Source organism: Harpia harpyja, chromosome 7, assembly GCF_026419915.1.
Source record: "Harpia harpyja isolate bHarHar1 chromosome 7, bHarHar1 primary haplotype, whole genome shotgun sequence".
NCBI classification, from domain to species: domain Eukaryota; kingdom Metazoa; phylum Chordata; class Aves; order Accipitriformes; family Accipitridae; genus Harpia; species Harpia harpyja.
The window spans coordinates 50,628,963-50,641,469 of NC_068946.1; the positions used below are offsets into that span (position 1 = coordinate 50,628,963).

The 12,507-nt window shown below is 36.5% G+C and overlaps 1 protein-coding gene across 2 annotated transcripts in view; it reads left to right on the top strand.

Annotated features, from left to right (window-relative positions):
- Positions 1–12,507, top strand: part of THSD7B (thrombospondin type 1 domain containing 7B) — a 338,963-nt gene that overhangs the window by 253,133 nt on the left and 73,323 nt on the right. For both annotated transcript variants that reach the window (XM_052793131.1, XM_052793132.1), the window contains exon 16: positions 209–387. In XM_052793131.1, coding sequence (XP_052649091.1) covers positions 209–387 — 179 coding nt within the window. The remainder of the gene's footprint in view (positions 1–208; positions 388–12,507) is intronic.

The window sequence follows — 12,507 nt, forward strand, 5'->3', positions numbered from 1 at the left end:
CTAAACCAAGTAGAAATTAGTTTTAGTCACTGCTGTTCTTTACAAGTAATATCATAATCTTGCGTTGGGAGGGTGTTGTCAGTTTGCCAAATGTCTTCTCTTTAAGAAGCTCTCATTTTGTGTTGATTACTCAGATAGCAGTGAGACATCAGAGGATAGGAGTTCATTAGGTGCAGTGATTAAAACCTTTCTTACATTTTTGCTTTAGGTTACATTGAAGAATCTTGCACGGTCCCTTGCCCGTTTGATTGCAAATTAAGCGATTGGTCCAGTTGGTCCCCTTGCAGCTCTTCTTGTGGACCGGGGGTGAAAGTCCGATCCAAGTGGCTTAAGGAGAAGCCTTACAATGGAGGTCGTCCCTGCCCAAAGCTGGATCTCAAGAACCAGGTGAGCAGCGTTAAATAAACAACAGAAATCTCTCTGTGCTTACTGTATTTTTAATTGTCATCAAAAGGTACTGTGCTGGTGAAGAAATTAAAAATAGGAGTTATCTCTGGGATCAAACCCGGTGTCAGATTTTGTAGGCAATCCTCGGAACTTCTTGAGGATTGAGGGGGAGATGCTCATGTAACAGCAGAATTTGACCTGAAACACCGTACTTCTTATAGGAAGAAATTTTTATCTCCCAGAGCACAGGAAGCCATGGACGAATAATCCCACCTGAACAGTGTATAGACATCAGAGAGCTCAGACGTCATGGATATTTTCAAACTTCTTAATTCTCTGAGACTATGGTTGCTGCAGAAACATTTGTTAAATATATATTGCTATTTTTAGCAACGTTTCCCTTCAACGCAACACGAGTTCCCTTGAATATTAATCTCTGTATACTCAATATTGAAGTATCCCATCAGAGGAAAATAATCTTTAAATTGCTACTCTTAAAAAAAGATCAGCATCTATTTAAATGCTACTTAATGCTGTATGCATTTCTGCAAAACTAATAGTGATTTCCTACATTTGCTGATTAATTCTCAACACTAATTAACACTGATGAAGTGCTATTTAGTTTTGCCTCTCCTTTATTTCAGATTCAACCATGAAAATTAATTAATAGGACAGAAACAGTAACGCTGAAGGGAATTCATATATATGTTATGAATATATATATATGTAAAAATATGTTGCGTAATATGTGTAGTAGTACTTTAATAGTATTCATACAAAGATTTATTTGTGTAGTGGCTTGTAGGTGCTAGAGCTGGTGGATCCAGTTGTTTTTCTGTAGTACTGTTGCTGCAGCATTCATGTCCCAGGATGCAGCACCACTTCTAACACTTGATTCTGAACTTGCCTCATTTTCTTCACAGTTTATTTTTTTTCCGGTGAGAAACTTGGTAAATACTTTTTTTTTCCTTTTCTTTTTCCTTATTACTATTTGAAATTCATAGGCAGCAGCCTAACAGAAGCAGCAGGGACTATGAAAATATAAAACTGCAATAAAGTGTATGTTGTCCATACCTCAGTGCTTTTCTTAATAGATCAGACAGATCACCAAAGAGGCAAAATGAAATCCCACAGTAAGTTGTATGGTAACAATAAGCTCCTTTGTAATGAAAAGATACTGGGGTTTGTTACCCATAGACACAGCAGACTACTTCCATTAAAAGTAAACTTATTGCTATAAAGTGTTGCCTATTCCCACACACATTAGATTTGCTAATTTCAAAAGCCTTTCAAAAGATATTAAAGGAAGGAAATTGTTTAAACTTGGAAATTATGTCTTTGTACAGTTTATCAGTGCACAGTGCTTGCAAAGTGCCACGGCTGGTATTAATATAAACGTGGTTGGTGCTTTTTGCCTCTTTACTGGGAACGCACATCTTGATCTAAAACCCATTGAATTCATTAGAGGGCTTTCTATTGCGGGCTCTAGTAGTGACACCTTAGAATTGCATTAAGGTCTGGGTTTTTTTAGGTATGGTAGGTTTTCTGTTTGTTTATTTGTTTTGGGTTTTGTTTTGGTTTTGTGTTTGTTTTAGGGTTGGGGTTTTTCTGGATTGAGGCAGAAGCTATTTCTAGCTGTTTTAGCACACCAATGGATTACCTTTTTCCAATTTAGATTTATAGGATTGGATCAGATCCTATATATTTTGGACCTTTTAGGATAAGAAGAAATTGTGCTAATAAGGAAAGTGTGTGTATATATATGTATGTGTGTGTACACTCAGATATGCACACATTTACACATATTGTGTGCATGATTCTATTCATTAACTCCTCAAACACTTCTCAGTTCTTTGCGCAGTTTGGAAGGAGTTTTGCTCTGCACCCACTGGACTTTGACTTCCAGCACTGATTTAGAAACATCGAGGTCCTTAGGCACATTGCAGCATGCACAAGTTGCCTACCCAGATGGTAAACTAAATTAGCTGATCGTGCTGCTGTTTAGCTAAGCTGGACACATATCATTAATCCACTGCAAGGCAGATTGTCTTCTGTTTCCTCTGGTCTGGGTGGTGTTTAAATCCTTGAGCAAAGGTCTATAGATTCTTTATGTATAAATATGTGCCATCCTAATTATTTTTATATAATTTGGGTTAAATACCTGCAGTAAAATACTTGCTTTTGTTTGATAACGGCCATGAGAAAGCTAAATCACCTTGGTGCTGAGATTTGCTCTATCTTTCACTGGCTACTGTGTTATATTGTGTTCTATGCAGTTGATAAAGACGTTAGATAACTTAGAACCAAGAATAAACTCTAGCTGCCAGTAGATTTCCCTTATTATTTCCTCTAGTATTTTTTTTTAATTATTGCTTCTGAGCTTGGGTCTTGTTACTGCTTATCACTTTGGAGAATCCTCCATTCTCCAGTGTCTTATAATTAAAGCCCTCAGTCAGTTTGTGTATTTTTCTCATTAAGCTAAATAATCTTTTCACCCTCTTCTTGTGAAGGGTGTTTTCTAGGCTTCTTGGCAGACCCCCATATGTCATTTTTTTCAATGCCTTTCAGATATTTGACATAAATTTAACTACAGAGAGTACTACTTGAAACACTATTCCAGCAATTCTCTCTTACCATTTCCCACCATCTCCAGTGTCCTGCCAGTACAAATACTTTAGCAAAGCTTTGGAGAGAGGGGCAATTTGCATGATCAAAACAATTTATGTGATGAATATAAATAATTATTTGAATCACATAATCTGTTTCATAAAAGACTGTCCTAAGATAAGTTCAGTCAGTGTAGTGCAGGTTGCTTTTGTATTTAGGACAGAAATTTTTAGCAGAGGTTTAATTTTATTCAGAGATAATGACACATTCTTTTACTGCATGATATTCTGTGGGGTTTATGCTTTTAATTCCATGGAGTTTTTGGCTCTTCTGGAGTATCTCGAAGCCACTCCTTCAGATGTCTTCATCCCCCCTTGCCTGCAGAGCCTCTCAAGCAGTCCACTCCTTTTGCAGTAAATGTGAGAAGTAAACTCAGAGTTAGAAGAATTCATTCCGCTTTTATTACTTCTTCTCATTATATTCAATGGACTAGGTTCAGCCCTTCCAGATTTTCATTCCAGGTTTTGTTATTTTCCAATAGAAGTGACAGTTTGTGTGGGCTGTGTTCACTTGGTATTCTGATATAATCACTCGATTTGATATAGTCACTTCATCCTTAAACTTCCTCTGTGTTGTTGCCCTGTGAAATTAAAAGATGAATTACAATATTTGGGGGAAGAGATGACAGTATTTTAATGCAGATCCATGTAATATGTTGAATTACTTTCGTCTTGTACCTCTAAGTGTTTGAAAATTGCTGAAGAGCTGGCTAACTACATTTTGCTCCATCTCTTAAAGAAAATGGGCATTGCATGTAGAAGCTGTGCAGCTCTTATCTAAGGATATGATTGCTTCTGAACAGCCGATTGGATTATGGGGTCAGCTGGCAGATGTTCTTGGCTGTGCAGTGCATGGTAAAAGAGGTGTAGCATTTACATTTTTCTATTTCTGCTCTTATTTGAATGCACTTACACAGCATGCAGTTGCTAAGCTATTTAATATGTAGTTCTACATGCTGAAAGGTTAAATATGAGTTATGGGGGGTTTATTGCTTGAATATTCTTTTATAGGTTTTTAGGATTACTACAAGAAAATGCATCTTATTTTAAAGACTCATGAATTCCAAGGATTATCTTTTCATTGATTGCTCTAATATATATTCTTGTCAAGATTCTCCCTCCTTCTCCTTCCTCCCCCTTTCTCTCTTACCCAGTCCTGCTAAGGACAAATATCATAGCAAGTAGTTTATTCCCTTTATATATACAGTATATATTTAAGCAAACATTTTTAAAGGATTAGGAGCATTTGTAAAGGCAGGCATAGCAGGAAAAAAAAAGTAACATATTTAAAATTTAAACTTACTGCTTTCTTTAAAATAAGTATTTTTTTCTTAATGACATTTTCTGGTGTTCAGTCTAAAATATGAGAAATACAGACACCTTACACATTACAATTGCAAGTACTGTTCCTGAAATTGCATACAGAAGTTTAACGAAAGGGAAAAGGAGGGCAGTGGTGCATTTACAGATCAGATCTCTCAGAAGCAGGTGTGAAGATGTATGAATTTCTGGTAACCTTTTCATAGAAAATGACTGGTTTAGTCCTACTTGCACTTCAGAGAGAACAAATTTTTTTGATCAGCAAAAAATGTGTCAAATTTCTTTTGAAAAGTGAAAATCTTACAAAATAGTAGGCTTTAAAACCTCACCGTTAGAATGTACAAGATTGGACGGGCTTGGAGACTGCTGTTAACTGTAGAAGTCACAATCTCTTAGGAGGCAAAGCTGGGCTTGGGCTAGAGATGGGGGGGGGGGGGGTGATCTTTCCCCTTTTCTAATCTGTATTGTTAGGAAAGGTCTGTTCAGGAAAGGCCTTTTGTTAAGATGTTTCCAGGGCTTTTCACACTTTAATTCCTAAAAAAAACCCACAAAGAAAACCAACACAGTAGTATGCGGACTAAAGTTGGATTCGTTCACATTCAGTAGCCATTTCTCTAGGCAATTTTTGGCTCACATTTGGCAGGCTAAGTTTCTGTGGTCCAAAAATGCCCTTAGACTGTGTCAGAGGAACTCTGCCTAAGGAAGAGCAATGTAGCATGGCTTATCACAGGTCACTGTAATGAAACCAGGTCCACTTTTTTTACGTAGGTAACTGTTTTCAGAGCAATAATTTTGTATACAATAAAGTTTCTGAATAAACAACCTGTAATGCTACCGTATTTCACATATTTTCCTTCCTTGAAGTTATGTTCTTGTCCTTACTGGCTGACACAAAGTATTTGCAACCTCTTTCATCTATCTTTGTCCATCATCTGACTGTGACTTATTAAAATAGTATTTATTCTCTTAATTTTGACTGTGTCTGACTATAAAAGAGTTTATTTTCATGCTTTGTTTTGATGTAGTACCTGGTTGTACTCTTCCTTTGCATAAATGTATCTTTTATACATACATATGTATGTATATGCGCGTTGTATGAAACGTTTTCAAAACTATTGGGCTCCTGCATTAGAAGTTAAGTTTGAACCCAGCATCTTTCATTGCTACCACTGAGTTAACTCACATCCAATCCCTGGATGGCGAGTTGCATGGATAACCCTTACCTTTCAGTATCAGAGATCGATCTTCAAGAATATCATTGGTAATGTATTAGCTATAAATAGCTCCTGCTTAAATCACTTCTTTTGTAATACAGATTTCTAATTGTCAGAAAAGTAGCTGAACTTTTTGAAGGCACTCATAAAATCTCTTCCTCTCACGTATGTCAGCTGCCAGGATTTTATTTCTGAGCCCAGTCCTGTGCTGCTGTATCAGTAGCTTTGGCTGTGTAAGACCCCTTTCTGTGGCATGCAAGGACACGGCTGACCTATATTTTCCTCTGGCTCTGTCTATCGACATTCATTTGCTTTGTGTGCAACTTAACTTCTGAAAACAAAAATCCTATCCTTAATCTTGGTTTTACCTTCAGAAGGTCTGATTTCCTCCCACTCGGTCTTAAAGGAAGGAATTACAGCGTGGAAAACATTTGTCCTCTGATTCTAGTGTGGTTTTACAGTATCATAAAAATGACAAGTTTTTTTGCCTGCTACACTAATGTGGGAGAATTTTCAGTGTCAAAAAATAGCGAGAACCTCCTGGTTTCCTTACACTTTTCTTGCTGTGACTAGAAGTTTTGATACTAAACAGTAATTTATTTTCTTAAATGAGCAAAAGTAGCAAGCAGAATCTGTGTAGCCTGAGCACTATCTCATCTTCCTGAAGCAAGTGTCCGGAGGGTCCACCATGTGGGTGGGCTCTGCTTCACTTCCTAAGGAAAAGTGACATTTCCTAAGGAACAGCCATTTCCTCTGTTGTGCTTCAGGATAGTAACCCTGTAGTGCCTACTCTAATTCCCAGCATATATTAATTTTGTATTCAGCTTCAGTAGCTATCTACACTTGATTTTCATTTCTCCTACAGGTTTTCTGTTGAATAAAGAGTCATATAAACATATTTTCACAATTGCCACTCATGAAAAGCTTTAGCCTTGCAAAAATGGAGCAGTTTAACAACTTCCTCAAAAGTATTTTTCACTTGGCTTTTTGTTCTATATAGCTCCTTTAAATTTCTCATTAATAATAATGCATCTTGATATATGGTGTAATGCTATTTTCTGTAATTGTGAGAGTACATTTGCACTTTGTGAAATTAAATATCTTGCAATGCCAGTCTCCTTCCTCGAATTACTTTGAATCCACAAAAACTAGCAGCCTTGTGCTAATTGATTAAACTACATTTTTCTGCCTACTACAGACCCTACCAAGTTCTCAATGAAATATGTATCAAAGCAGGACTTTTTGCTGTAAAAGAAAGTGGTATGTTTGCATCTCTGGAACTGAAAATTTACCCATAATTACTTCTGATTCAAATACAGTTCCTACGTTTGTTGCTGAAAAAAAAATTTATTGTTTAATATGATAGCATACTGCAAAATATAGTGAAAGACAGGAGTTATACCAAAAGTGCTTTGTCCTGTTTATTTCTCTGTGAAGGAGATGGAATTAAATGGAAAATCAGCCGAAGAAGGTTGGGTGACCCAGTGGAGAAGGTATTAGCATTTCACCTAAGGAACTGAAGTTAAATTGGTTTGGGCAGTATTTTTTAAGGAAAGAAGTTTTGTTTGTGCTGAATCTCTCGTGGACAATATGTCATGTTGGAGGACCAGTGTACGCTGTGTGTCATAAATCAGCGTGACAGCGTCTAACACTGAGACTGAACTTACTCTTGCTTGTCTTTGTCTTAGGAGCAGGAGAACACAAAGGATTGATGCCTTGGTTATTCCTTGGCAGCAGATTTAATCTTGGATTTTTTTTCCCCTCCTTCCTCCTTTTAGAAAGTTTTCTCTTTCTTTTCTGCAAAGTTTTGCAGTGTAATTTGTTCTCTATTTTAGGTTTAAAATCATTAAGGAAGGGCAAATACTGATTAATAGTTAGAATAAGGATGTAGCTTCTGTTCTAATTGGAACAAACCCAAGAATATTCAGAATAAAAAATGTTGGTATGTCTTCACCTTTTCATATGGTAGAAGATGTGAAAAACAGCTATTTGGCATCACGCATTTTATCACTTGTGACTTCAGAAACAGTGAATTACACAGAAATATCCCTTTTCTTGCTTTTGGCAAGTTAAATGAAGGTTTTGACACATTTTCCTTCTCTTTACTGTCTGTTATAATTTCTTTGTGTACAAAATTCGTTTCCAAATATTATCTTGCTGATTACAAAACAATGTTTGCTATAACAAAAGACATGAACGTGGAAATTTCTTTTTAAATGGATTCTAAGTCAAGTAATGTAACTAATCACAATAATTTATATTTCTATGGAACCTGCCCCATGATTTCAAAAGTTTCTGAAGTGTGAATGCGACAAGAAATTGGCAAGATGTTGAATGGGAGTGCATTAAGCAGAAGGCAGCCCAGCTCTGTCCAGTCTAGGAAGCTTGTGTATGCAATCTGAATCACGGTGCAGAGCATCCAGCCTGAATGAAGGTTGGGTTGGGTTGAATTGGTAAATTAGGTACTGGCATTGGCCTGATTTAGCATCTACTACCGTCAGAAACCAGTGTGAGGCTATTCTAGGAAGAAGCTGTAAGTAAGGACATCACAGCAGTCTGCCCTCAGCTCTGATGTTGGGAAGACTGCAGTAAAGAAATGAGTTTCCTCTCTGTAGGGTAGAGTATCTCACATACCCTTCGGTCAGCCAAATATCGAAGTCTGGATATGTCTCATACAGGCCTCTACATGGAGGTCTTCTGCATTTGCTCTGCTAGGTATGCAGCTCTAGCTTGGTTGTTAATTAAGATTTTGGTCACTTTTTTCATTTTTCCAGTGGACAGCAGTGTTTTTTAGAAGGACTGAATTTTCTCATAAATATATAGCAGGTTCTGTGTGTCCTCAGTTTAAAGTTGACAAAATTCAGTTGGTTGGCTTTATTCTTAGGGGAATAGAGTTCGTTAAAGGTGGTCTGACTCACCTGCATGCTGTGAAACATATCTTGAGCATTCAGAGCAGAAAATTCCTACTTTCTGACGCTCCTTTATGAATAAGAGAGAATAATTGGAAATGAAGTTGCTGCTCAAACAGGGAGAATAGACATGAAGATGTATGCTATGTGAATTCATCTGTCGGAGCTACTGAGAAGCCCAGGAACTCTCAGGCACCTCTTGTATTATGGTCCTTAAAATAACCCTGGTCTTGCCTTTTTAAAGTATTTAATATTGCTGTGTTGTTCCATCTATGGCAGTTATCATTGATTAATACTTAACAAGTGTTAATATTTTTTCTGGTGCAGACGTTTCTTGTGGCCATTTCCCAGAAATTATACCCATATCATTTGTTCGGTTTGCTTTGTTTTATGCACTGTAGCTGATTGATAGATTCAGGAATGGATTTTATTTTCTTTTTATGTTGTTTAATTGGTTTCCTCTTCCAAGACAGCAGACCTTCTGTATTCCTCTTGATCTCTCCTCACATGACTGGAAGGATTGTGCTGGGCTTGCCATCAGGTAAATGTGTGCATTTGAACTGCAAGTTGAATACATGAATTTTGCATTTTTTTAGGTGACAGCATCAGGATCGTCAGCATTACCAGATTGGTAGCTGGAATATAAACCACTTTGAGATTTTTGGATTTCAAGGCCCAATTACAGCTTTCTGAGCGGTTGTCAAATACAAACCCTGAGTCAGGGAGGTCTGTTGTTTGCAAGGGCTGTTTTCTAAAAGTTGAAATCAATTCTAGTCACATGCAGGTGGGTTTGGGGAAAGAAAGAAGAAATTAAAGCTGTCTCCACCGTACAGCTGTCTGGGGCTCTTCCTGCCTCCTGAAGTCCCTGTTTTAGCAGGGACACTAAGAAAAGAGTTGCACAAATTCAGCTGATCCTTCCTCATTACCTATAGATCGTGACATGTCTTTGTGTTATAAATAAGGCAGGCTATAACCACCAGTAGAAAAACTAAAGACAAGAGAATTTTTATGTATAAATGAAACACCAAAGGATAGATTCTTCTACTCCAATAAGACGTATATTCTGTTCTAATTTTATTTACTGCTTCTCACTTGAGGAGTGCATAAATCAGCAGTCCTGTGTAGTCTGTTTTGATTTATTGTGTAATTAAAAGTTATGAGGGCTTTTAATCTGTCTATAATTTATATTATTTTTGAGTCAGCTGTTTCCCATATTGTAACTTAACCATTCTATGATTCTCTGATAAACTTGCATCATTTTATGAAGTGACCATTTTGTGAGCCCTCGTATTCACTGATAGATGTGGCACACAATGATGTCTCAGATGTTCCAGATCAACTTCAGAGTTCAGAACCAAAGAGAATTAAATATTAGTGCACCTAATAAAGTTTACCCAGCATTGATTATAGTTTGATGACAAATATAGTCTATGTGTTTGTTAGAGTTACAGATTAATTTTAAAAGGGGTGAGACTCATTTGTGGTTTCACAATAAACAGATGTTAGCTACACTTTAATAATTTAAAAAGCAGGCTTAAAATGGTTATTTATGTTTTAATGGAGAATTAATTTGGCTCTAGTATTGAACCACATGCTGTTGTCAAAACAACAGAACAACCAGTTTTAATGTTTTGGTTTAGTTTGGTCATTGGGTGATTATTTTTTTTAGTTGGTAGGTTACTGTTGTGTTTTTTCCTTAATTAAGGTTATAACCAGCATGCATTATAAAACCAGATTTTTCTCCATATGAGTTACTATTGAAGAATAAATTTAGTATGCAAACTTCAATTTTTGTAGTGATAGCAGAGATGGCTAGCTTGAGAATTTCTGCAAAATTTGAGACATTTTAACTGAACAGTTTTGAGTTGCATGTTTCAGAGCACTCATCTGGTTTGAACATCGATAGGTTTATCTCCTTCTTTCCCAAATATTATCTTTATTATTTGAAAGTATGTGCTAGTTCCACTAGCAAAGCTTTGTCCAATCCTGGCATTATAGATTTCACGTAAAAAGATTTTATGTCAGTTTGGATTTTGTTGAAGGCAAGGGGGTTTTGCCATGGGTTTTGGCAGGAATAAGGATTTAATATACCTGTGAGTCAGCTGCCCTCTGTTGGTTAGTTCAGCTTTGCTGTGATTTCCTTTGTGTTTCTTGTGACTTCTGGTGGGATGGATGGAAAGAGCCTTGCCTGAGTCCCACCTGCCAGTCATGTGTTTGAAATCAGTGGGGTCCTTCCAGCAATCCACCTCTGCTCCCTGCGAGGTGTAACCACTGTGAAATGCTCAATTTCGCTTAACCTTACTTTTAAGTTTTGGATTTCCTAAATAACTTCCTGAATTATAGTGTTGTCACTGAACAGTCTTAATTGTTTCTGAAATAAAAATTTGTTCTGGACTTTTTTTAAACCCTTTTCTATAAAATAATATTTTAGAATCGTTAATAAAAATCGTGAAATTCATTTTTACTTGATGGAAATGGTTTGCTGTATAATCATGTAGAAAATGTCCTATCCCACATCAGATAAAAACTGTAGATGTCTTTTGGGTAGTCAGAAAGATTTTATCTGGACTATTCTGCAGGATTTTGAGAATTGGACAATCATTATTAATTAGTAAGAACTTTGGCAATTAGAAATGCTGAACCAAATAGTATCTGTCAGCTCTGCTGGTCAGTCTACATTCAAAAATTTATTCCAACATCTGTTAAGTTTAGTTGTCCTCTGTGCTCTTATAAGTTAGCTTTAAATGATGACTTTGAGTTTTAAATTATGACTTTACTATATAAAGATGATAGTTTTTCCTTTTTTGAGTGACATTATGAGATTCATGAACTTTCTAATTAGCTACCAGGCATAAAGATATTTTCATTCTTGTTCTGAAGAGTCTGAGTAAAAAGAGTAATGTTGAAAAATAGGTTTAGCAGTTGCCTCTAAGCAAGACACTGAAAAGTAATGAAGACCTAGTCATATGCTACTTTTATAATGTCTTATATATGTATTTAACTGGTGAAAATAATTACTATACATTTGTTTATGCTGTTACACAGTGTTCCGTTGGAAACATGGAGTTTAGGGGTTTCACTCAGTCTTCAGCATATAAGACGACCTGCACTCCTCGGCCCATGCTTTGAGGTAATGCAGCTGCAGTGGCCGGGCTTTTCTGAGGCACCTCAGTTGGTTTTGGTTTTGGTAGGAATGCTCAGTGGTCGCTAAGTCCAACATATGTCCCTTTATGAGTGTGCAAATTTTCAAAATTTCTTAAAATAAATCCAATCTGGTGCTTTAATTTAAATTCAAAGTACTCTCAAGTGGCCATCTGGAACATATATTTGTATATGTAAATCATTCTTCTGACAGCTAAGTGGTACTATCTTTGCTGTTATTAAGGAATTATTCCTTTGTAGCTAGGGATCCGGACCTGAATCAAAAGATGCATGCCAAATTTTTATCCATCTTTTACATGATGTCCTTTTTGAGAAGTTAAACCCTAGCTTTAAATCAAAATTTTAAATCCAAGTTTTGATGTAAATCTATATCCTATGTCAGGCCCAGGGATATTAATTTTTGTTAACATAATGCATATTTTTGATAAAACTACGGTATAACAAACCAGTGCTTTAAATTCTGTTTTGGTTCAGTGTGTAGTTTAGTTAGAGTCTGATTTACAGAATGTAACTGTGTTGCTTTTTGATAAGGCTCAGATCTTATTAATGCTTGCTACAGGACGGAGGATTTTGCTCCTCTGGCTAGTCACAGAGAAGGGCTGTGAGACGCTGCTCCCACCAGGCTGCCAGTTTGCAGCCTAACATTTCTAAATGCATGGGCATTGATGTTTTTTTTTTCATGTTGCTTTTCCCCAGCTAGTAGCTGGCTGTAAGGTTGGATAGTAAATAAACAGGTTTATATTTTTTGGAACACAAACATCAGTGAGTACTTTAGCAACTAGAGTAGCAATGGATATTCATTAGAAAATCCATCGGAGAAATCAATTATACTTTGAGTTTGTCTTGTTG